This window comes from Lissotriton vulgaris, chromosome 4_1 (genome assembly GCF_964263255.1).
Source record: "Lissotriton vulgaris chromosome 4_1, aLisVul1.2, whole genome shotgun sequence".
Lineage (NCBI taxonomy): Eukaryota > Metazoa > Chordata > Amphibia > Caudata > Salamandridae > Lissotriton > Lissotriton vulgaris.
Genome location: NC_141691.1, coordinates 1,584,826,485 through 1,584,853,874, shown reverse-complemented (window position 1 = coordinate 1,584,853,874; position 27,390 = coordinate 1,584,826,485). Strand labels below are relative to the sequence as shown.

The window sequence follows — 27,390 nt, the reverse complement described above, 5'->3', positions numbered from 1 at the left end:
GAAGTGTGTCACCGCCATAGCAGTTGCCGTTGCATCTCCGATGAAGCGTGCAGACGCTACAGCTGTTCGTCTTCTCATCATCGACGAAGCATCTCACATCACCGGAGAAGCATGTCGCCACTGCAGAGGTCATCGCATCGCCGGAGAAGCGTGCACGCATCACATCCAACATTGTCACATCGCATCAAGATGCCATTTTGTCGCATCGCACCGGATCGTCACATTGCATCTTGTCGCCATCTTGTCGCATTGCACCGGATCACAGTAAGAAACCGATGCATCACCTCCTCTACAGTAAGGAACCAACGCATCACCTCCCCTGCGCTGCAGTAAGGAACCGACGCATCACCTCCCCCGAAGCAAGGTACTGATGCATCACCTTCCCTGTGACCCTTTTGTTGCATTGCACCGGATCACAGTAAGAAACCGACGCATCACCCCTTCTAAGGTAAGGAACCGACGCATCACCTCCCCTGCGCTGCAGTAAGGAACCAACGCATCACCTCCCCCGAAGCAAGGAACCTATGCATCACCTTCCCTGTGACCCTTTTGTTTGTATTGCATGACGCATCCAAGGTACTTTGAGAGTAAAGTGTTGCATTTACCATCTACATTGAACTAAGCTATTACTACAATTTTAAAGTCTATTTTTGATTACAGTATTGTGGATTTTTGTTGTTTGGTCTTGTGTTAAGTCTAGTAAAGATTACTTATTTTTTCTAAACTGGTGTGGTGTCCATTAGTAGTGTTTTCACTGAATTACTGTATGTGTTCACAAATGCTTTACACGCTGCCTCTGAGATAAACCTGCCTACTTGTTTCAAGCTACCAAGGCGGTGAGCAGGGGTTATTTTAGCAAGGGTCCCTATTTGGTCAAAGGTACCTCTCTCTGCCACAACTAGAGACCCCCAGTTCTAACAGGGACTCAGTCCTAAGTCCTGAGAAAGAAGTTAGCCTATGATATAAGTGAGCAGGACAAGGATACCCAAAAACGTAAAAATAAATGTTGCTGAAAATTCGCAGAGGATCTGCGAATCTGCAGCAAAATAAAAAAAATAAAAAGCGCAGGCTCACACGCTAGAAAAATAAACATCCCCAGGGTGTGAAGGCTTGGGGGGGCACCGCATTTAAATATATTGCCAGCTCACTCACGGTATCCCGGGGAGCCTATCTGTGCGACACAGTATTTTATTTTACCTACGCAAGAGATCGTGGGCAGGGAACACTTTTCTGCTCCGTCCAGGTGGGAACAGATATTAATTTCTCTGCCAGTGCTCCTGCAGGGAGGTAAACTCAGATTGCTCTTGCCTGGTGGAAGCATACAAAAACAGCTGCTCTCACCAGGCAGGAGCAGTGCTGGCGCTCATTGCACAGAGGATGGGCTCATGCAGGGGGGGGCTGTGGGGTCACTCTGTCTCTCCCCGTAACCCCCAACATAGTGTTTTGTGGGTGCTCCTGGTGGGCACCGGGATTTCCACTTAGGACCCCATGGGTTGGTGTTCCTGGGGCCAAAAGGCTTGGGGAGGTGGGCTGCACACTCCCCTATTAAAAAGAAGAAAGGATCTGGGGATGGGGTCTCCTGGGCCGTAATGACTTGGGGAGGAAGGACGTGCGCCCCCTCCTCCCAAAATAAAAGAAGGCCCAAGGGGCTGTAATCCTCAGGACTGTAAAGGGTTAGGCTGTTGCCAACTTCCCTTTAAAAAGAATAAGGCCCTGGTGGATGGGGTCCTCAGGGACTGTAAAGGCTTGGGGAGAGCAGCTGCCTTCCTAACAATTCTATAAAAAGGGTGTCGGGCATTGGGAAACTACAATAAAAAGTAAATGAGTGTCAGGAGCTCTCATTTATCATTCACTGTTACTTGAAAAGAGCCGCATAATGCCCTGCAAGGGCTTTTAGGTTTATATTTCTGTGAGCTTGGTGGCGGCCCTAGACTAGGGAGGGCCACCACCAAGTCTTTTTTATGTGGTCGGGCTGCAAGGAGAGCAGCAGCCCCCAGGCAAAATTAGGAAGAAAAAGAGTAAGTCTCCTAGGCCATTAAATACATGACCCAAGCAGAACTTACCATGTTTTTTAAGCACTCCTAGCTGGAACATTATAGTCTTCCTCTGGAGTTCAAGGCCCTCTTGTGGTTGTTTTCATGAAGGTATTCGGTGGGCTTAAAAATATTAAAAGAAAGCCTCAGAGACAGGTTAATGTTTATTTAAATATATATATATATATATATATATATATATATATATATATATATATATATATATATATATATATATATATATATTTTTATATATATATGTCTCAGAATGTTGCTTTTAACATTTTTCAGCCCACAAAAGGACTATGTACGGTAATAAAATATTACTTTACGTTAAACAAAAACCATAGAAAATTACTAGGAAAAAAACAAAGGATAATATGTTGTTCTAGTTGGTTGATACATGTCTCCTGACTTGATAGAAGACATGGCGATGTCCCCGAGGTAAGAAGTTTGCCAAAATTATTTTTTTGGGTCCCGAATTGAGGTTCTGCAGGTTCTGTGGGGGATCCACAGGTACCCGCGGGGGATCCGCCGATCTGAATCCCATTGGAAAAAAATAAAAACTCACACACCATACCCCCAGTGTGAATGGCCAAAGGCTGTGCGCAGTGTGTGGGTTGGGTGCATGTCTGATACCACACATCCTTTATACTGCATGTAGGATAACACATATTTAGCAACACATGGCACATGTAGCCTAACGTTTTCACGTTTGAATGTTTTATGTCTGGTCTTCTGTTCCTGCAACAACCTTTACATCTGCTTTCTTTAAATTGTTGTAAGTTAGTAATGGCTGGGATTCGACTTTCTCATGTGTTTTTTAGACTTAACACACTTGCTCATTTATGGGAGTATTGTTTGATTTGCAGTGCCTTCCTTGAGCCACTCTGTGGCTTCCAACATACTCCCATTTTTGGCCTGTCATTTCCTATTTTTAGTGACTTATCCATTGGAAACGCCCATTTTTCCGACCCTGTGTACCTGTATAACTACTATAAACTCACACTGAATGCCGACTTTCCTCTGTTGTGTAAGTAAACTTAAGACTGAATACTCAACCAATTTTGCGAATACAAAAAATGCATGACATGCTCAAGTGTTGCATATATGCATTGGGCAAGTCCCTGCAAGACCTTCTACGTTTGTGAATCCTGTCTAGAATCTAGTCAGCGACAACATGGTGTCTACACAGACACACACACAGACGCACGTGCACACACAAGCTATGTATCCTCAATATTATGAAACCAAAATGTTGGGTTTATATTTATAATTGATTGTGTCTGTATAACATCACTTATTTACATTTTAATGCAGTCAATAGAAAGTAATAACTCCCAATGCTGTTATATGCATTTTTAATAGAATACGAATGGAGGGGGAGGGTACATACCTTGAGTCAGTTGGTTCCACTCGGACTGTGTCATACATTTTGAAGCAGACGCCATTCTTTGCTAAGGAGTCCAGTACAGCCTTTACCGGGGGAAGGGTGCTCAGGTTCTTATCTGTCATCACACACACCCTTCTAGCTCCCATATTCTGAAGATCCTACCAGAGTATGAAATAGTAACAGTTAGGTTTGGCTTCACAAGGCAAATAAACATGGCTATTGTTTTAAGGAGATGATGCACAAGTCAATGGATTCTTGAACATAAACGTTTAGGAATAACTCTCCAGGAACTGTGTAGAGTCATTTTTTTAAATTCAAATGTTTATTTCACAACTTCTCTAGAAAAACTTCTAGCATTATTTCATCAGCAGTACGGGAGCAATATGACATCATTATGAAAAAAGAACCTAGGTTAGGAATGGCATATTTCTTTCAACATAGTCATCAGCCCTCTATTTATAGTAAATATCTTGATTTTGGATGTGGGGAAGCATGTTAGAGTATAGGTGTGGGTATGCGAGACGAGGAAAAGAGAATAGCAAACATAATAATATCTACTAAGAGGGAATGAGGCCTTTAGAGGTACAGCAGGGAAGGTAAATGTACCAAAGGTCCACGGAGGTTAACAGGAACTATTCGAAAAATTGAGCCTAGGACGTCCTAACACAGCCTCAAAATTTCCAAGGGTAGCTTACATCAAGTGTATGATTTATTTAGTTCTTAAATGGTTGATGAGACAGCTCAGCTGTTTAAGAATTAAGCAATAGAGTATGTGCAACTTTGATGCTGCAGGTTCAAATACCAACAAGCTTGCCTCATTCTTTCACCTGTTCAACGTTTATACATTACTAGCAGCCCGTCCCGACGTTGTCCAGTTATGAATTGCTGCCGGCCAGTAGTATATTGTTTTGTAGGATTTCGTTTTGATAGCATTTCTTATCTGTGACAGGCCTGTGAAATGCTCCCATTCACAGTGCACTGCTGATGCACTTAAGAGTGCGCGTTCAGTAGTGTGTGAACTCGAGTTTCCCTACTTTATTTTTCCTTGCAATATTATATAGCGCGAACTCGACAACATGGCACAAGCACAATTTACATTACAGGAGAACACATTAATTTGTGGTAGGCACGGGGAGACAAAGCGATTTGCCTGGAATCACAGGATATTGAGCTGATTGCCGAGATTCAAACGTAGCTCCCCAGCTCTAAAGTTCGCAATTCTAGAACTTGTGGCCGGAGGTGTGTCTAAAAGTGTATGTCGGTGCTGGCCATCCATGAGAGAGACCTGTGCATTTTTGAAATGGGTGGTGAAAATATATGAGTATTTTGCTGGAGATGTGGGACGCCGTGCCACCAATGTACTTACCGTGGGGAGGGTAAACACCCATTATTCCGCAACTTTCTTTCCGCATACCATCACTCCGCATACTTTCATTACGAAAGTACCATGACTTCGCAATGCCATTATAACGCATGACATTACATTTTATATGCTTTTACCACGCATACATTTACAACGAAATTCGTTGTAAATGCATGAATGGTGAAAGCATGTTTTTTATTTAATGTTTGGATTAGGTAAGTATGGGTATAGGGGTATATGTTTTGGGGTACTGAGGTATATGTTTTGGGGTGTTTGAGTATTTTAAGGGTTCAGATATAGTTTTGGGTTATGGGGTACAGGGGTAGTTTTAGGGTTTAGGGATAGGTATGGGTTTTGGGTTACAGGGGTATTATTAGGGCTCAGGGCTAGGTTTGGGTTTTGGGGTATAGGGGTATTTTTAGGGTTCAGGGGTAGGTTTGGGTTTTGGGGTACAGGGGTATTTTAAGGGTTCAGGGCTAGGTTTGGGTTTTGGGGTACATGGGTATTTTTAGGGTTCAGGGCTAGGTTTGGGTTTTGTGGTACAGGGGTATTTTAGGGTTCAGGGGGTAGGTTTGGGTTTTGGGGTACAGGGGTATTTTTAGGGTTCAGGGGTAGGTTTGGGTTTTGGGGTACAGGGGTATTTTAAGGGTTCAGGGTTAGGTTTGGGGTACAGGGTACAGGGTATATTTATAGGGTTAAGATGGGTTAGTGTTTAAGGGTGTTGGGGTATTTTAAGGAGTACGGGTGGGTTATGATTATAGGGTGCAGGGGTGTTTAAAGAGAGCAGGGTGGGATTAGCACACGATATGAGACATGGCATGAAAGGCGGAACGTACCACACGCCCCCAGCGTTTGTCACGCCCCCAGCACACGCCCACAGCACAACGCACACACGCCCACAAGGGACTACTTTGTTGGCACGGTTCTTTTACCTTTTAAATGTATATGGTTGGCGTCTGCATAGCCTATGTCCTTCTGCTGCAACTGCCCTTTCCAACACTGTATTGGGTGTTGTGATTGGTGCTGTGGTTCCTGAGATTACCCGCCTCAAAGGTTTGGGCTCTCTCTTTATTATATTAGTATGGATGAATTCATTTTGTATGTTTATATCTGAATGTCTGCTCCCTTCAGTCAAAATGTTAGACATTTAAAAACTTTAGGGACGGAGGAGGAGCTACACGTCGAGCAAGATGATCGCTTAGGACCTCTGCTCCGCGTAACTAGCCCCCAAGCTCCGTGATCCTGTCATCTATCCTGGAGTCGGAGCCCATCGCCCGACGTAAGAAGTGCCGCTGTGTCTCCGACTGCTACTCCAGCCCCTCTGCGATACTGGGGACCGGAGCTACGCCGTTCAACATTTGAGGCCTCAGAAGCGGCTGGGACCCGGGTCTTACGTGCGCCCAGTGGGCGTGTCGCAGTAAGTAAACAACGGGCCAGAAACTGGAAGTCGCCGGTCCTGCCTGCTGAAGGAGTGTGGTGAAGTGGTGCCGTGGTGAGGAAGGAGCACATCCACACGCAGGAGGAGGGGACTTGCCTGTGACACCGGTGGTACCAGCTGTGGCTCCCTCTCGTATGTGCTGGAGACTCTCTGTGCGGGGTACTAGTGGAGCAGCCAGCTGGAGCATCGAGACCCCAGAAAAGACGTAGTATGGCCTTGCCCTTCTCCCCCCCTCGCTTTCATATTGACTGTTGGCAACTGGACTAAGGGGGTGCGGTGGTGTGTATGGGCCGGCCGCATCATCGGCTGCCCTGTGTGGATGCCCAGGGAGCAACAAGGGATTCCGTGGGCGCTGCTGCGTGGTCAACTGGCGCATTATCCTGCTGCTGGCCCCAGGGATCCTTGTTCCGCCTGTGTTGAGTCTGCGGAGTGGTTCCCCCGCGGGGCGGTCATCAGCCTGTTGCTCATTAATATACTATCACCGCCCTGTGGTTTTCACCCCCACCCCCTCGCCTAATTATTGCCTGGATGTCACTGGCGTGAATGGGTGTGGTGGAGTGCCTGTGATCGGCCGCAACGTCGACTGCCCTGCGGTGACGCCTGGGGAGCAACAAGAGATTCCGTGGGCGCTATCACGCTGTTAGTCAGCGCATCCTCCTGCTGTGGGCCCTGGAGGCCTTTGTTCCGCCTGTGGTGGGTTTGCGTGGTGGTTCTCCCACAGCACGGCCCTCGGACTGTTCGTCCACTTGCTTATCTTGCCTATCTTTGCCGCCTTGGGGTTCTCCACCTCCGCTGCCTCTTTGTGATTGTGACCTGTCCGTGGGGTGGCGGCTGCTTGGGCCCAGGGCACCTGGTAAAGCCAGGGTGTGTTGTGTGTGCCCCGGCCAGTGAAGGACGTGCTGTGACCGGCTTGGTTCTGGCCGGTCCTCTTGAGGATTCTGCTCTGGGACCGCAGAGGTTCACACCTCTCAGGGGCGTCTTGCTGCTTTGGCTTGTTCCGTGCGGTGGTGTCGGACAGAGGAAGAGAAGGCAAGTTTGCGGGTGTGGCTGAGTCGGCCTGGGGCCCCGCACAAGCACACGGAACCCGGGGGTGGAAGCTTTCCTGATGGCAGCCAGGCCGGAGACCGATAAGAGTCTGCCCAGGTCTTCCAGAGGGTCTAAACAGATTCAGACCAACAAACTGGACCGTTACACCATGCCCAAAGGATCGCCTGTGGAGACGAAATGGGCCCATTCGGCGAGCGGTGACCCACCGGGAGCGGCGGCAGAGCTGACGCTTCAGGATGTGATGGTGGCTATTGAAGGAGTTCAGGCATCATTGGGGCATAAAATGGAATCCCTTGATAATAAACTGGACATGGTTATGATAGAGGTTAACCTCATCTGGGCGGACCTCACAAAAGCAAGGAAGAAGGTCAAATCGTTGGATATTAAAACCACCAGCCTTATAGATGATATGGAATTGATCCAGCAGGAGGTACATGATCTTAAGGCCTCCCAGGCCCTGACGGACAAGAAGCTCGATGATTTTGAAGGTAGGGCCCGTCGAAATTACATTCGCATCCTTGGGGTACCGGAAAAAAACTGAGAACCGTGCCCCAGACTTGTTTGTCGAGGATATCATCCTCACTCATCTCAAGCCTAAGGGACTGAGTAACTTCTTCATAATTGAACGGGCACACAGGGTGCCCGGAGGATGGCCCAGACCTGGAGCGCCACCTCGCCTGATGATTGCGAGAGTCCTGAATTTCAGGGACAGGGATATTATTTTGCAGGCGGCTCGCTCGGGGGGGCCTCCAATATGAGAACGCCTCCCTCTCCTTCTTTCCGGACTTCACAAAGCTTGTGCAGAGACAGCGGCAAAGCTTTTTACCAGTGAAGAAGAAATTTAGAGACAAGGGTCTGAGGTATACAACGATGTTTCCGGCAAGATTGAGAGTGGAGGCCGAGGGGCGGACTTGGTTCTTCAACAACCCGGAGGTTGCATCGGACTGGGTCGATAGCCGTCCCCTGGCCGAATCAGAGGGTCACAATCAGGAGGGAGAAGGTGCACAACAGGAGCAGGAGTGAAGGGGCGAACGAGACAGTGGAACTATGGCTATTTACACGGTGGTGGGTCTCGACTCATTGGTGTGTATTGTTTTTCTGGTGCAGATTTACTGGGCCATTTCGAAATAATGAACCAATGCCTGATATGGAGCTGCGCGGGGGGGTGCGGGGGGGGGGCATAGTGCGGGACATCGATTCTTCTCATCGTTACTACCTTTAGTTAGTTTGTGAGTTTGATTGTGGGGCGACAGGCACACTGCAAGTTGGGGATGGGCATAAGCCAAGAGCAGGGGTGCAGGGAGGGGGGGGAATACGGGGTTAGCGAGGCCCCGTGCGCCCGGGGTCACACAGTTGGTGAGTTTAGTTGGCGTTTGTTTTTATGCTTTTTCTTTCTCTTTGCACCAGGTGACAACGCTATGATTGTATTGTATCCATACTGGTTTAATGTCGGATATTAGTCAGGATCGGGGATATAAGTGCTAAGCTTGAATGGGAACGGCCTGAGAGACAGAATTAAGAGGGGGATGGTCGGCCAGTTGATTAGAAGACACTCCCTGGACATTATATTATTACAGGAAACCCATCTTATTGGTAATCGTTGCTTGGCCCTTCACAAAGAGGGTTATAAGTGGGTTGCATATGCTGGGTTCACTACGGAGTCTAGGGGGGTTGGTATTTTGGTTAAAAACTCTTTTCCCCTAAACATTCAAGCTACATGGTATGGCCGGAGAGGCCACTACATTGGTGTATCAGGGCAGTGGGAAGGGAAGACAGTCACTTTCATGTCCATATACGTCCCGCCCGGCCTTCAGTCTGACACTTTTCGTGACCTGGGTGCTATCTTCCTGACTTTACCTTTGGGTTTCCTGGTGATGGAAGGAGACTTCAATGCGGTGTTGAACGGGGAACTAGACAGGCACCCAACCAGAGCGTTGAGACGGGCACAGATGTGGCTTTCCGACTTCCTAGACATGACTGGGCTGATGGATGGTTGGAGGGTGCGAAATCCAACAGGGTTACAGTATACACAGGTGTCCGCTGAACACCACAGCCTGTCTAGAGTTGACTACATTCTGGTACCTGCGGCCCAGGCTGCCGCGGTTCGAGAAGCACGACCCCTAGGGAGGGGGATCTCCGACCACTCTCCCATATGGCTTCAGTTTGAGCGTGGCCAATCTGCCAGGGGGAGGGTGGCCCCTATTAATGCATGACACCTGAAAGACCCAGACACCAAGAAAGAGATCGTCCAGATAACGGAGAGATATTTCCAAGAAAATAGGGGCTCTGTAGGCTCACCGTAAATCCTGTGGGAAGCTTACAAGACAGTTGTTCGGGGGAGGTACTGTCCTTAGTAGCAGGGAAGAAAAAGAAGCACCAGGCGGAAATGGAAAGGGCGGAGGCGGAAGTGATACATCTGGACGAGGGAGTAGCTAGGGCAGCAACTCCGGAGAATGTGCACCTCTTAAAATTGCGACAGGACGATTATAGAAGTTTCGCAAGGGACAAGGCCATAGCTCAGAATGCCGATACTCAGAGCAGGATATACGAGCATGGGGACAAGGCCGGTAAATTGATAGCGTGGCTTGAGAAGGGAGAGCGGGCGTCGAGACTGGTGCCAGAACTACAGGGAACCGATTCCACGATAGTCACTGACCCACAGGCAGAAGTGGACGAATTCTCTGAATACTATGGCGGGGTGTATTCCTAGGTCGGCGGGTATGCAGAGGAAGACAATAGTGCAATGATTAGAGATATCCAGATGCCTGTGCTCTCGGACAAAAACCGAGAGTATTTAGACTCCTCCCTTACGGATGATGAATTGGCGCAGGCCCTCAGGGTAGTGCACTCTGGGAAGGCCACCGGGCCGAACGGAATTCCCATTGAATTGTATAAACTAAGTGCTAATAAACTCGCCCCGTTCATGCGGTGTATGTTCTTGGAGAGTAGAGAGAAGAGACAGCTCCCGTATTGAGGAAATATAAATTTTATGGTCAAGAAATGTTCCCTAACGTGTACCCCACCGTCTCCATGTACGAGTTTAAAGTGCATGTAACTTCCCTCCTGTGCCAGCTATGAAGACGCAAATACATTTGCGTCCAACGTTAACATGTCCTCTTTCAGATCCACCCTGAATGGGTTGAATATTCCGTTCCTAAGTATGCCTTGCCAACGTCTTTATGTGGTGTACTTTACACGTTTTTCAGCTCTGGCGAAGTAGGCCCTGAATTCTGCCATCAAGCCTTTTCCTGCCTTCTGACTCTGAACGCCTCAGCCTGGGCTGCCTCTGTACCCGTGACCTTTACCTTACTCCCTGCGCGGCTAACGGCGCTTAGCTCAGCCTGTTGTCTGCCAAGACTGTATTCAACCTTCGAATTATCTGTTCCGCTCCTCAGAAATACATTCCTGCCTACTAGTTCAAGTAAACATCTTTCCAGCTGCAGAGCAAAAGGCCCGGCCTCACTGTCTCCGTGCAAGTAATTCATAGCTCCTGTTACCATGGTAGGCCCATGCCCCTCGCATCTCATGCAGACACGTAGACGCTTATACACGCACTCACAGTCAGTATAGAATAGCCTCTGCCCAAGAGACCTTTCCCTCTAGATAATATGGTTCTCAAACATCAGATATCAGATATGATATAGGTACAAGTTGATCTGACATGCCAGACTTCTGTCTCTTTCCGCTAGTGTAAATGTCAAGTCCCCTGCACCCTCCAGCTCCACGTCAATCACACGTCATGCAGCTGCGCGCGCATCCAGACCTCAGATTTCTGCTGACATTGCCAGATTCTGCTATGTACCCACCTACTTGTGACACTTTCATGTGACGTTTCTAGCACACACCTCTATGTTCACGTCTAGTTCACGCCTTTTTGATTACGTATTGCTAACATGTGTATGCTTTTATCTTGTCTCTCTCAGCTGTTACGCCTACTGTATTGGTATCTATTGTATGATTTAAGTATAAAAGTTATGTCTTGTCAAAAAAGTATGCTCTATCCCTTCCTGAACCCCAGTGGTGTCAGGAACCCGATATCCGGTTCAAGAACCATTCCTTTTTAAGGAATAAAACCCCTAAGAACTCTAACACCACGGACTCTGCGTCTTTCTTTCCGATTGAGTTATTTTTGTTTAAGTACTTACCTGCATAGAAATTAGGACGGTAAATCAAATATTTACCACATTATTTTGGCGCCCGAACAGGGACCCCTCCCCCACCTCACGCGCCGGTTGGTGCGTTGCAACCTTTGCCCCCTGCCATAAGTCAAGACGGACAATTACGCGTACCCGCAGGATTTCCTGTATCTCCCTCTGGCCCACGGAGGTGACGGAGACTGCGATCAGCACCCAGACGAGGCGGTGAGGAGTGCGGAGGATCCCGACCAGAGCCTAGCCGAAAGAAGCAAGGTCCGAGGTGTCAAGAGGCCCACCAGTTTCCGAAGTATCCACGTGTCGAGTCGAGTCGAGCCGAGTCCGGTCCAGTCCAGTCGAGTTTTCCGAGGCCTTCTGTTCCGTGCTTCCCGGTGAGTACCATTGCTGGGACGTATCTAGACGGGTGCATTATTATGTATCCGGTAAAGACGGGTTTGGGTACACAAACGCGGTCTGCACTGTTTTAGACAGTGTATCTGTGCTGTTTAGCAGTACATCAGTTATTCAAGTTCTTGCACTGTTCTCCAACAGTGTATCTGTGCTGTTTAGCAGTACATCTAGTATCGTGGGTAGTCATATGTGTTCAAAATGTTTTCATGTAATTAATGTCGTGGTATGAGTGATTGTTTGATGTTCATTACTGTGTTTTTGTGTAACTAGCTGTGTTCAGAGTAAGTAACAAGTATCGAGTATCCAGTACCAAGTAACAAGATGCCGTTTTTCAATAAATTAAGACAGATCGGAACTAGGAAAGGGATACTAGAGGAAGAGATTCCTATCCCACCTAGGGACACTCCTGGAAATTTTATGTACCATAAGCATGGCTTAGATGCCATACTGTACCTAGATTTATGGGCCGATTATACCAAGCACCTAGACGAGAGACACAGATGGCCCGTTACAGGAACATGGGATGCCGAGTGCATCATGAAGGTAGAAGAAGCGCTATGGAAAAAGAAAGCCAGACAATCTCAGAAAGACGCCATAGAATTTTGGCGAAAAGAATCACATAAACGTGCCGAATAAGCACTCCGAAAAGAAGACAGACATAGAGAAGAGTCGGATAAAGTCCGAGAAAACGAATTAGTTAATGAAGGGATCCGAGTAAAAGCAGAACAAGTAGACCGCATGCGAAACACTCTTGCAAATGGCATGTATTTTGTGGCCGAGGGTCTGCCTAAAGCCACTTCAGAAATACCGAAAGATCTGCCGCCACCATTGGTTCCGACTAAAGTAAGTCACAGGACCACTAAAGATATATTCCTTGCTTCCTATCTAGACGATGTAGCTCCCGCTTACACCAATTCACGTGCCCACGTACCGCCTACTGACGGTGACGGAGGTGGCAACGCACTCCAAGATAATGTCCCGCCATTACCGCAACAAAGCTCACCCGTTCGACAGTCTGCTCCACCTGCTCCTCCACCTCCACCACTTCCCACATCTAAGATTAATATTCTAAATCCGTTTGCGCCTGATCCTAGTAGGAGACAAGTTCAGGTACAGATACCGACTCCACAGACACACAATCTTCAAGTCTCCGCCTCAGGAGGTGCGACAGGAGGTCTCCAGACTCCGCCGCCAACACATAGATTGAACCTAAGGGACATAATGAGGCAACGTACACCCCAAACTCCACGTTTCGACATGCTTAAAGATCCCCTTCCAATTTGCAGATATGATCCAGTACCCGGTAAAGACGATAGAATGTTGTTAGCATCGCTACGCTTACGAAAAGTTGCAGATTACCTAGTGTTATTTCCAGGAATGACTGAACACCTAGATAGAATATATCATTTTGTCCAGACTGGGGAAAATCCTGAAAGTATTAAAGAGGCCCTGGCTCACCAGAAAGTTGACACTCAAGGTTGTATATTACGTTTCTTCATAAATTGCTTAATAAGAGAACAAGACAGGCCTGGAGTAGACCGGGAAGAGATGGAAGCACTAAACAAGTGGGGTCAAAATATAGCCGAGGGAAAACATGATAAACTGAATTGTATAGCAAGCATGTACAAGAAAATCAGAAAAGCAGTAATAGAAATACACGAAAAAGAACAAGAAAAAGAAAAAGAAAGGGACAGGAATGACTCCTCCGAGGAGGACGGACCTGAAGAACCAGACACGACTAAAGAAATGATAGCGTATGTAGGTAAGGGAAATTACCTTAGGAAAGGCATTCGCCCAGAAAGCAAGAGAGTTTTTCTCTCTGGCATATCAAAACCGAGTTCCCCTGAATATCTGTTTCAAGGCACCGATAAAATTCTTCAAGAACGAATGGGGTACCATGTACTCGATTCTATGGATGAACAAGAACTAGCCCGGTCAGCAGTACTATGGGCTGACAATCCTAGCACATACAATGATGATACAGTAGCACAGACATTTCTGAACCTTTCCCCAGACGAGCAGAAATTAGCCGGTGTATACATGATTCAGCATCTCATCACGTTATATAGACAACAACATTCTGATCCAGGTCCCTTACCGGATACATTAGAAGCGCTACTTATGAATAGATGGAGAGGCCTAAGTACCAGATTAATTCAAATAATTTTAGAACAACGCCGCAGATATAACACTTTCTTAGGCCCACAATATGTTTCAGCTCCGCCCCCAGAAAGAAAAATGTGTCATTTTGACAGGCAGAATCCCTTACGAGAAGTACACCCAGTTATGAATGCCAATAATACCTTGGAACGTGTGTTTGTGTACACACCTCTAACAAAGTTAGAATTGTTAGAAATGAAGAAACTAGTACCCTATCACGATAAAGACCCTGCAGGTTTTCACCGAGAACTTAAAGACATGTTACTCATGGGAGATTACACGTATACGGATATTATGAAATTGTTAAAAGTACTGCTGCCCACCGTCATTTACGAGAAACTCAAGGAAAAAGAATGGGAGGTGGGAGATAAAAAGATTATATGGACTGAAATAGAAGACGAGGAAAAAGGTCGTACTCCAGGGCTAGGCCTTGGGGATAAAGCTAAAGCGTTACCAAGTTTAATAGTACAGGTCTTGCCAAGATTATTGACAACTAAAAAGGAAGACTGGGACGCAATCTCAGCCTGTAAACAGAAACACGATGAAGATACTAGTGACTTCTATTCAAGATTCGAGAAATGTTTCATTATTAATAGTGGCCTGAAACCAGGTAGCGAGTCATACCCACATCTTTTTGTAACAAAACTAGTCGAGAACTCCCTGACACAAGTTAAGAACCGTGTATATAAAGTTGAAAGTACATGGCAAGCAAATACGCCATCCCAGATGTTACAAATGTTACAATACCACCAGAACAGAATTAGAGAAGAACAGGATCACGAACAGAGACGTATGAAAGACACGAAAATGAAAATGTTAGTGGCACAGTCGGTTCCAGCCGACGGTCAGAGGAAGGGTACGACCCAGACAGGTAATGCAGCAGCTCCCGTTAAAGGGACATGCAACTATTGCAAACAGCCAGGTCACTACGTACATGAATGTCCGGTCCTGAAACACAATATAGCAACAGGTAAAACTAAAGAAAGACCGCATCCGCCTAGACAAGACCAGGTCCAGCAACAGACTTCACAGAACTCACAGCCTATGCATGCTTCACCACATACAGCACAGACCGCAGCGGTATCACAGCCACTGCCGCAGCCCATTGCCGCGACGCAGCAAGTTTCACGACAGATGAACCAGTATGCCCAATCTGATTATCCCGATTATCAGCGATACACATGAAACAGCCTAGAGAGGGAGGTTGGCTTGCCTCTTATTGAGATTCCTGTAGATCAAGAGGGTCCTTATGTACACAGTCAAGTATTGGGAAAATACAGAAAGTTTTTAATTGACACAGGGGCAAGCCGCACAACAATCAGCCATGATGAAGTCCCAGGGGCACCCCTCTCAGGCTCACAGAATGTTTCCCTTGGTTTTTCAGGACAGCCTATTGTAAATGAGGTATCGAAACCAGTCCCCCTAGCAGTAGGTCCATTATCACGCGTTACAGACCTGTTACTCACAAAATCATGTCCAGAAAACTTGTTAGGTATCAAAACATTGAAGGCTCTAGGAGCAGTGATATGTTGTTCTCCGGAAGGAGTTAGACTTTTTCTACGTGACTTTAAGGGTCACTATGTATTACGAGAGTTAGATGTCAGATTGAAAAATGTACCGAAACACCTGTGGGCACAAGGCCCAACCGATGTAGGTTGTATGCACATTACACCATACCGTGTTACACTCAAACCAGGAGTTGTTTTACCCCGAATCAGGCAATACAAGTTACCACCCGATGCTGTAGTGGCTTTACTGGAAATCATTGAAGAGCTCATTGCCCAAGGAGTGGTCGTAGAAACCGACTCCAATATCTGTAATTCTCCTATCATTCCGATTCTTAAACGTACTGATCCCAATGCACCGCCAGTATATCGACTGGTGATTGATTTATGAGAACTGAATAAATGCATTGTTCCACAGTATCCTGTGGTTCCCGACATCTCATCCTTATTGACTGCTATTGATTCAGAAGCGACGTTCTTTACTGTAATTGACCTCAAGAACGCCTTCTTCAGTGTACCCATTGATCCAGAGAGCCAATATCTCTTCGGATTCAGTTTAAATGGACGAAGTTTCAAATTTTCACGCGCACCTCAAGGATTCACAGAAAGCCCCAGCATCTATAGCCAAGCACTGAAAAGACAACTTGATTGTATCCAAATGCCAGTTAACACTGCCTTACTACAGTACGTCGATGATCTGCTGATCACCGCACGAAGTGAACCCGAATGTGAACAAGCATCACTGACAGTTTTACATTTTCTGGCCGACAAGGGACACAAGGTGTCTCCTTCGAAGCTACAATTCTGTGTTCAGCAAGTTGTGTACCTGGGTCACTTGCTGTCCAAAGTGGGGAGACAGCTCACTCCTGATCGCATCCAGTTAATTGTAAACATGCCACAACCCCAGACACAAAAGGAAGTGCGGGCCTTTATAGGCCTCACCTCGTACTGCAGACAATGGATTCCTCAATATGCATTTCTAGCTAAACCACTCATTCAGTTGACAACACAGGAGGCAGCGACTTCGACTGCCCTCCCTTGGAAACAGGAACATACACAGGCCTTTGAGGAATTAAAGAAAGCTTTATGTCAAGCACCAGTTTTAGCGACACCATGTTACAGCAAACCTTTTACACTCTTTGTTACAGAACGTGATGGTACAGCATTGTCTGTCCTCACTCAAGATCAAGCAGGTTCACATAAGCCTTGTGCTTATTTTTCAAGTACATTGGATTCAGTAGCCCAGGCACTCCCTGCGTGCTTAAAATCAGTTGCAGCGACAGCCCTAGCAATCAGACAGAGCGACTCAATAGTATTAGGACATCCATTGACAGTACAAGTTCCACATTCTGTAGAGGTCCTTCTAAACCGAACACAGACTCAACACCTGACTATAGCACGACTGACAGGTTATGAATTAACGTTATTCCAGCCACACATAGAAATCAGACGCTGTAACCTTCTAAATCCTGCAACATTGTTACCTTCGATTACGACAGATTCAGCCCAGCATGATTGTATAGAGATCATTAATGCAGTAACAAAGCCCCGACGAGACCTAACAGATGTTCCATTGACTAATCCGGACCTGACACTTTACGTGGACGGTTCATGTATGAGAACAAGCACAGGAGAATTAGTAGCCGCATATGCAGTGACCACTGAAACTGAAGTCAAAGAAACACATCGTATTGATACACTGTCCGCTCAAGCAGCAGAGCTTATCGCTCTGACCCGAGCCTGTATACTAGCCAAGAACAGAAATGTTAACATATACACAGATTCACGTTATGCTTTCGGAGTCGTACACGACTTCGGAGTGTTATGGCAAGAACGAGGTTTCTTGACCTCTCACGGTGCCAAGATTCAACACGGTCCCCTTATTCAAGCACTGTTAGAAGCAATACATTTGCCTTCGGGCATATCCATCATGAAGTGTAAAGCACATACTAAAGTTACAGACTCCATTTCCCAGGGTAACGACCTGGCAGATCAAACAGCAAAACATACAGCATTGACTCACACTCAGACAACTGATGTAACAAAGATCATAGTGCCGACACATTGTATGACAGTTAGGGATCCCACACTAGATGTAATCGATATTCAGACACATGCTACTCCAGATGAAATCAAGAAATGGACTGAACTAGGAGGGATCCAGACAGATCAGGGATGGATGACGAAGGGAAAATCTACATGGTTTCTCCCCGATTCTATGGTTCAAGTCATAATAAATACAGCACATAGTCCAGCACACCTAGGGGAAAAAGCTATGTTAGACAGTTTACAGAATCTCTGGTACAACAAACATTTACGAGCAGCAGCAAAACAGAAAGTGCGTACTTGCATGATCTGTTGTCAGTTCAATCCAGGTAAAAGCGTCCCTGTAGAGCAAGGTGGATTTCATCCTCCCGATCACCCTTTTGAAGTTCTCCAGATGGATTATATCCAGATGGACCGTTGTCGAGGATTCAAGTATGTCCTCGTAGTTGTTTGTGCACTTTCCCGTTGGACCGAAGCATATCCAGTCCCAGATTACACTGCCCCGACCACTGCCAAGCAGCTGGTTCGTGAATTCTTCCCACGGTACGGCTTGCCTCGTATCGTGTACTCAGATAACGGACAGCCATTCTCATCCGAGCTCATGAAGCAGGTTTCACTTCTGTTAGGATACCAGTGGAAATTCCATTGCGTCCGACATCCCGAGGCAGCTGGCCTTGTAGAAAGACACAACCAGACACTGAAAACACGCCTTGCGAAAATATGTAAAGAGAAAGGGGTCGACTGGATAGTCGCCCTGCCAGTTGCACTGTTCTATATGAGAATGGTCCCCCATTCGAGATCAGGACTATCCCCGTATGAGGTGGTCTTTGGCCGACCACCAAATATGTGGGGGACGCCCATGCCTAAGAAAATAACCGATGTTGATTGTAATATGCTGACAGATTACCTTGCCTCCTTGATGTCTGCACTCCAATCATGTCGTTCACAGGTTGCCGCAGCCTTTCCCGACAACACTGATGTAAGGCCACATGATGTCCGTCCAGGTGACACTGTACTGATCCGCAACTTCGACAGGAGAAGCCCGCTGGAGCCCCGCTGGAAGGAGCCGAAGATCGTCCTTCTGACCACGAGGACGGCAATTAAAGTGGAGGGCCGAAAGGGGTGGATCCACACGAGTCATATTAAAAAATGTAATGAACTGTTGCCAGAAACTGACTCTTCCACCCCCTCAAAGGACTGCCTCGATTCTAGTAACTTTAAAGTTCCCAAGAGAGAGAAAACTCCCCAAGAGGAGTATAAAACGAAATTGCGGTCTAGCAAGTCAGACAGTTTAATTGTTTAAGTCCTCCCCTAGGTGAATCGGTTAAATTAGTTTCTGACATGTATCCCCTAGACCGAGATAGAGAGAGAGAGAGACAATTCAAGAAACATGCATATTGTAAATCACTTCGTAGTCACTGTATAGTAACATTATTGGTTATGTTTTTTCTAAGTCTTTTGATTATTACGGCCAGTATATTGCTGCCTATATATTACCCTATCTTCAAGCGTGAACAATCTGCTTACAATGTCACTGCCGAACATTCTTTTAGTGAATTACCCCCTCACGAGCTATCTTACAGACTTGCGCTGCGCAACAACACATTCATTAGTATGTTACATCACTCCCATCAGACTAATAATGCTACAAACTGTTGGATATGTGGCCGACTCCCTCCCTATCAGAAATACAAGGGAGTTCTGCCTCTTTTCCCATACCCGTTCACTCACAATGGCTCATGTGGAGCATGGTTTGGAATAATTAATTCTTTAGATCCTGATATTGCTGTTTTCGAAGGAAATTGGGTTTGGGGAAATCTGAACTTAGTTCTGCTTAACGCCTGTTACCCTGACAAGAAGGGACTTCCCACTAGGACAGGAACTGATCTAGAAAATGAAGTATATGGATTAGGTAATTATACAATTAACCTCATGATTCTTACTGTTGAATCCGAAGCTGCACCAGTTCTCCCTGCTATGTCAGTATTACCAGTCACTGGTGATTTATGTGTCAGAAAGAAGGGTTCAGTACACTTAGGTCATAGTAAATGTACTACTGTGGTCGAATTCAGTGATCAAGGCAAGTCTTCATTTAGAGCTACTCGCCATTCCTACTTTGTTTGTGGCCATACCGCATACATACGCTTACCTCCAGATTGGGATGGTACCTTGTTACATTGCATTCCTTCTGCCACCTGTTTTCCTAGCCCCTCCTGATTATCACAGAAATACAAATCTAGTAAACCATAGACTCCGAAGAGATCTCCCGATTGTCGACTATACTGAAACGGCATGGGAGCAATACACAGACTTCAATAAAGGTTTCTTCCCCTACTTAGGTACTGTTTTTAATAGTAAACTGATACGAAAATTAACTAGAACCCTCGAAGCAGTAGTGAATGAAACTACTTCCGCTCTAGGCAACTTAACAGAGGAGCAATCTGCCATGCGGGTTGTTGTTCTTCAAAATCGTCTTGTTATTGACGTCATCCTAGCAGATAGGGGCGGAGCCTGTAAGGTCATCGGGTCGAGTTGCTGTGTTTTCATTCCAGAAAACGCGCCAACAGTATATAAAGCCATCACACGTCTTCATAAAATTGCAAGTTTGATACATCAGAATCCAGGCACCTGGACTTGGTCTGGTTGGCTCTGGACAACGTTGACCGCTTGGGGATGGAAGATCCTATCCTTCCTAGGCATTGCCCTTCTCATAGTATTCAGCTGCTGCCTGTGCCTACAATGTGGGCCAGCGATTTGTGGTCTATGTGCCACATCATGTATTCCGCATTCAAGTTCCCACTCAAAGCGCGAAAAGAAGAAAGAAGAGCAAATGATGTTACATGAACAGACTGATCGATTCATGAGGATCGATATATCATGAAGGGTCCGTAGGGAACAAGGAGGGAATGAGGAAATATAAATTTTATGGTCAAGAAATGTTCCCTAACGTGTACCCCACCGTCTCCATGTACGAGTTTAAAGTGCATGTAACTTCCCTCCTGTGCCAGCTATGAAGACGCAAATACATTTGCGTCCAACATTAACATGTCCTCTTTCAGATCCACCCTGAATGGGTTGAATATTCCGTTCCTAAGTATGCCTTGCCAACGTCTTTATGTGGTGTACTTTACACGTTTTTCAGCTCTGGCGAAGTAGGCCCTGAATTCTGCCATCAAGCCTTTTCCTGCCTTCTGACTCTGAACGCCTCAGCCTGGGCTGCCTCTGTACCCGTGACCTTTACCTTACTCCCTGCGCGGCTAACGGCGCTTAGCTCAGCCTGTTGTCTGCCAAGACTGTATTCAACCTTCGAATTATCTGTTCCGCTCCTCAGAAATACATTCCTGCCTACTAGTTCAAGTAAACATCTTTCCAGCTGCAGAGCAAAAGGCCCGGCCTCACTGTCTCCGTGCAAGTAATTCATAGCTCCTGTTACCATGGTAGGCCCATGCCCCTCGCATCTCATGCAGACACGTAGACGCTTATACACGCACTCACAGTCAGTATAGAATAGCCTCTGCCCAAGAGACCTTTCCCTCTAGATAATATGGTTCTCAAACATCAGATATCAGATATGATATAGGTACAAGTTGATCTGACATGCCAGACTTCTGTCTCTTTCCGCTAGTGTAAATGTCAAGTCCCCTGCACCCTCCAGCTCCACGTCAATCACACGTCATGCAGCTGCGCGCGCATCCAGACCTCAGATTTCTGCTGACATTGCCAGATTCTGCTATGTACCCACCTACTTGTGACACTTTCATGTGACGTTTCTAGCACACACCTCTATGTTCACGTCTAGTTCACGCCTTTTTGATTACGTATTGCTAACACGTGTATGCTTTTATCTTGTCTCTCTCAGCTGTTACGCCTACTGTATTGGTATCTATTGTATGATTTAAGTATAAAAGTTATGTCTTGTCAAAAAAGTATGCTCTATCCCTTCCTGAACCCCAGTAGTGTCAGGAACCCGATATCCGGTTCAAGAACCATTCCTTTTTAAGGAATAAAACCCCTAAGAACTCTAACACCACGGACTCTGCGTCTTTCTTTCCGATTGAGTTATTTTTGTTTAAGTACTTACCTGCATAGAAATTAGGACGGTAAATCAAATATTTACCACAGTATGACCAGAGAGGGGCTAACATTGTGGTCATCCACAAGGCGGGTAAACCCCAAACGCTTTGTTCCTCGTATAGACCAATCTCGCGGTTAAACGCCAAGCCCAAAATCCTGGCGAAGTTGCTAGCGACACGATTGGTCAAGGTAATCACCACCCTAATACACCCGGATCAATCCGGGTTCATGCCCCGCCGTAACACAGCTCTCAACTTGCGCAGGCTCCACGGGATACTGGGCAGGTCATCAACGATCCAGGAACTGGCAGTATTGGTGTCCTTTGACACCACCATGGCTTTTGATAGAGTTGAGTGGCCCTACCTATTTGCAGTACTGGGAAGATGGGCTTCGGTTCGGAGTTTGTTAGCTGGGTACATCTACTGTATGCCAATCCACTGGCTAGAGTTGTCGTAAATAATCGCAGGTCCGCTGATTTTCCTCTCGGTAAAGGCACCAGGCAGGGATGTTCCTTGTCCCTGCTACTGTTTGCCCTCGCTCTTGAGCCCTTGGCGGCATTGGTCCGATGGGAATGCTCGATACGAGGCCTGTGGTGGACATTGGGCTGGGAGTTGCTTTCTGGATGTGCTGGCTATATTCGGGAGGTATTCCAGTTTCGCAATAAACTGGGCGAAATCAGTGCTTTTCGTCCTCAGAGGAGATCCACCGGAAATACCGCAGGTCTGCCCAATACAGGTCAAGCCAACGGGGTTTAAGTACCTCTGTATTTATATCACGCTTGACGCAAAGTTAAGGTATGCTAACAATTTGGAACCCCCTTTAACCCGTCTTCGGAGAGATGTGGAGCGTTGGAAGGCACTTCCACTCTCCCTCCTGGGCAGAGCAGTGCTTTTCAAGGTGATGGCCCTTCCTTGATTCTTATATGCACTCCAGAACACAATGGACCCAGTACCAGCATCCTATTTTAAGGAAAAAGAGACCCTTCGGAGACAGCTACTCTGGGACGGTAGACCCCGGATTGCTTTCACTAAACTCACTCTTCCCTGGTATGACGGGGGATAGGATTGCCGGACTTACAAAAGCACTATTGGGCCTCCCACCTGGCAGCAGTGAACCAAATCGTGTACGGACCCCTGGGGATCCGGGCTACGCTATGGATCACTGGCAGGTGCCAGGGAACGACTTTACCAGGGCTCTGTATGCCAGGCCTCGCCGATTTCCTCTGACAGGAACAACGGCGCACGCAGTGCAAGTGTGGCACACAGCCAACAGACATCTTGATGGGAGGGGAAACTTACACTTACCACTCCCCTATGGAATTCAGAGAAGCTGGGAAGCTTGTGGAAATCCAAGGGATTCGACAAATGGGATCACGCAGATCAAAGACGTATAGGGGAAAGACATGGTGCACACATTTGATTCTCTCAAGCAGATGTACAGCCTTCATGATAATGAACACTACCGTTACCTCCAGGTGAGGCACGCTCTACTTGCACATATCCCTAGAGACACTGTGCTTCCCGACGCTTCCCCTCTCGAAGACCGGGTGTTGGACGGGCACCTCCCAGAAAAGACTATTTCTCTAATATATAGGAAGATCGTAAATAATATGGAGGACCCGTTGACGTCTCTTAGGGCACATTGGAGTGAAGAGGGGTTTGAGCTGTACGATGAGGATTAGAGGGAAGCGGTCTCTTCTCCGAGAGTAGTAGCGATACAGATGAGGCTCAGACTAGTACAGCTGAAGATCTTGCATAGGTCATATGTCACGGGTACGCGTGGGCCGAGTGGGGAGTGTCGGAGGGGTTGCAGGGAACTTGGCACCTTTATGCATATTTTGTGGCACTGTACGAGGGTCCAGGACTACTGGGTGAAGATTCATGAGTCTCTGCAAGATGTCCTTGGGGTGGAGATACTACCGGAGGCCCGCAGGTGCATATTAAACGTTTGGGAACCCACAGATCTGAATGTGTACAGGAAACAATGGGTGACATTGGCATGTATGGCTGCAAAACACCACACCACTGGAGTCAAGCTAGCCGGGTTGATGAGAGGTGTTACCTCGAAACCGGTCCGGTCCTCGGATGCTTGATTCCGTTCTGGGAAGGACATGGCTTTTGTAGTTCGGACTGGACTGTTCCCATGGGGCACAGGGTCAGAGCTGATTTGCATATCGCCATTGTCTAACCCAGGGTGGTGTGGAGTGCAAAAAAACGATGGATTTGGGCCCAGATCTTTGGACTGGGGTGAATGTGTGACATTGATCCACATTCGGTCCATCACCTGTTTTGTTTGCAAATACCGCCATAAGTGCGCTGGGGATGCTCAGACGTGGGTCCCAGGCACTCCACACCACTGGAGTCAAGCTAGCCGGGCTGATGAGAGGTGTTACCTCGAAACCGGTCCGGTCCTCGGATGCTTGATTCCGTTCTGGGAAGGACATGGCTTTTGTAGTTCGGACTGGACTGTTCCCATGGGGCACAGGGTCAGAGCTGATTTGCATATCGCCATTGTCTAACCCAGGGTGGTGTGGAGTGCAAAAAAACGATGGATTTGGGCCCAGATCTTTGGACTGGGGTGAATGTGTGACATTGATCCACATTCGGTCCATCACCTGTTTTGTTTGCAAATACCGCCATAAGTGCGCTGGGGATGCTCAGACGTGGGTCCCAGGCACTCCACACCACTGGAGTCAAGCTAGCCGGGCTGATGAGAGGTGTTACCTCGAAACCGGTCCGGTCCTCGGATGCTTGATTCCGTTCTGGGAAGGACATGGCTTTTGTAGTTCGGACTGGACTGTTCCCATGGGGCACAGGGTCAGAGCTGATTTGCATATCGCCATTGTCTAACCCAGGGTGGTGTGGAGTGCAAAAAAACGATGGATTTGGGCCCAGATCTTTGGACTGGGGTGAATGTGTGACATTGATCCACATTCGGTCCATCACCTGTTTTGTTTGCAAATACCGCCATAAGTGCGCTGGGGATGCTCAGACGTGGGTCCCAGGCACTCCACACCACTGGAGTCAAGCTAGCCGGGCTGATGAGAGGTGTTACCTCGAAACCGGTCCGGTCCTCGGATGCTTGATTCCGTTCTGGGAAGGACATGGCTTTTGTAGTTCGGACTGGACTGTTCCCATGGGGCACAGGGTCAGAGCTGATTTGCATATCGCCATTGTCTAACCCAGGGTGGTGTGGAGTGCAAAAAAACGATGGATTTGGGCCCAGATCTTTGGACTGGGGTGAATGTGTGACATTGATCCACATTCGGTCCATCACTCGTTTTGTTTGCAAATACCGCCATAAGTGCGCTGGGGATGCTCAGACGTGGGTCCCAGGCACTCCACACCACTGGAGTCAAGCTAGCCGGGCTGATGAGAGGTGTTACCTCGAAACCGGTCCGGTCCTCGGATGCTTGATTCCGTTCTGGGAAGGACATGGCTTTTGTAGTTCGGACTGGACTGTTCCCATGGGGCACAGGGTCAGAGCTGATTTGCATATCGCCATTGTCTAACCCAGGGTGGTGTGGAGTGCAAAAAAACGATGGATTTGGGCCCAGATCTTTGGACTGGGGTGAATGTGTGACATTGATCCACATTCGGTCCATCACCTGTTTTGTTTGCAAATACCGCCATAAGTGCGCTGGGGATGCTCAGACGTGGGTCCCAGGCACTCCACACCACTGGAGTCAAGCTAGCCGGGCTGATGAGAGGTGTTACCTCGAAACCGGTCCGGTCCTCGGATGCTTGATTCCGTTCTGGGAAGGACATGGCTTTTGTAGTTCGGACTGGACTGTTCCCATGGGGCACAGGGTCAGAGCTGATTTGCATATCGCCATTGTCTAACCCAGGGTGGTGTGGAGTGCAAAAAAACGATGGATTTGGGCCCAGATCTTTGGACTGGGGTGAATGTGTGACATTGATCCACATTCGGTCCATCACCTGTTTTGTTTGCAAATACCGCCATAAGTGCGCTGGGGATGCTCAGACGTGGGTCCCAGGCACTCCACACCACTGGAGTCAAGCTAGCCGGGCTGATGAGAGGTGTTACCTCGAAACCGGTCCGGTCCTCGGATGCTTGATTCCGTTCTGGGAAGGACATGGCTTTTGTAGTTCGGACTGGACTGTTCCCATGGGGCACAGGGTCAGAGCTGATTTGCATATCGCCATTGTCTAACCCAGGGTGGTGTGGAGTGCAAAAAAACGATGGATTTGGGCCCAGATCTTTGGACTGGGGTGAATGTGTGACATTGATCCACATTCGGTCCATCACCTGTTTTGTTTGCAAATACCGCCATAAGTGCGCTGGGGATGCTCAGACGTGGGTCCCAGGCACTCCACACCACTGGAGTCAAGCTAGCCGGGCTGATGAGAGGTGTTACCTCGAAACCGGTCCGGTCCTCGGATGCTTGATTCCGTTCTGGGAAGGACATGGCTTTTGTAGTTCGGACTGGACTGTTCCCATGGGGCACAGGGTCAGAGCTGATTTGCATATCGCCATTGTCTAACTCAGGGTGGTGTGGAGTGCAAAAAAACGATGGATTTGGGCCCAGATCTTTGGACTGGGGTGAATGTGTGACATTGATCCACATTCGGTCCATCACCTGTTTTGTTTGCAAAACGAAACACAGCACAGTTGTGGGGAGCCACACTTGGTTGCGAAATGGGCGGAAGACTTAAATTGGTGCATGTTCAGGGAGCGGTCTGTCTATGTAGCCAGAGGTTGCCCTGAGAAGTGGGGAAAGGTATGGGAGGCCTGGAACCGACACCGCAGAGACATTTGCACCCCCGATACTTCCAGCAGAAGTAGAGGCACTAGAATCCTCATGATCCATTATATCCATTTTGTATTCAATATTCTGTGCGTAGGGATAGTTATATTGACAAGTGTAAAACTGCTGAAGTCACCTGAGGTTTTTCTTTGATTAATATTGTTAATAAAAAGATTTAAAAAAATAAATAAATTTAGGGACAACTCTGATAGGACTAATGTAGAAAACTAGTAGAGAGTTAATCTACCTGTTAGCTTGTGTTTTAATGCCATATTCTTAAGTTCAAATCCAGTGCTACATTGATCTCAATTCAGGTTGCGCTGGCCAATCATGAATCAAATAGTCATATCTCTGATGGCACGCACCATAGAAAACGTGTTATGAATAGCCAGAGCCACAAGGCAGAAACGTCTGCTTCAACTTCGGTGGTTCGATATTTGAACTTTAAGGAATGAGCGATCTCGGACTGGCAGAGGGTTGCTTTCCAACTGTCAGGGCTTTGAAATATAAGCTGGAACGCCCTCCGTCTTGCTGACTACATACCTCTTTGGTGCTACCAGAGCATTCAGTTGAGTTTGGTCTTTTGTCTCTTTGATGGACAAGCATGAAGCCCCTTCTGAAGCTCTGTTGGACTTTCCTGCTTCTGTCACTGATCTAGCCGGCACGGAGGCCAAGAACCAGTGCAAGGAGTTTGGACAAGTATGCACGGCACCAAGAGGTTTTCTCTAACATTCACCAGGGATTAGGGAAGGCCAGCTTTAATAGCCCACTGCTAGAAGTGTGCTCTAACCCCATTCAACTTTTGTTTTTAATATCTTTAGAATTTGATTTTTAGCAGACTTCAAGCACCTGATTGGCCTGAGTGCTAACCAAACAGAGAGTGGCTGGACTGGTCTTGTGAGAACTCATGTATGTCGTGTCTATTAAGAACTCTTGGTACACAGAGTTGGAGGTAATGCCTTTATTTCTTCCTTCTCACTTTACACTATACTCTCTTTCTCCTGACCCCGCCACGTCAC

At 47.3% G+C, this 27,390-nt stretch overlaps 1 protein-coding gene across 1 annotated transcript in view; it reads right to left on the bottom strand.

Moving 5' to 3' along the window:
- Positions 1-27,390, bottom strand: part of ADHFE1 (alcohol dehydrogenase iron containing 1) — a 359,867-nt gene that overhangs the window by 216,699 nt on the left and 115,778 nt on the right. The window contains exon 5 of the mRNA XM_086965816.1: positions 3,430-3,584. Coding sequence (XP_086821942.1) covers positions 3,430-3,584 — 155 coding nt within the window. The remainder of the gene's footprint in view (positions 1-3,429; positions 3,585-27,390) is intronic.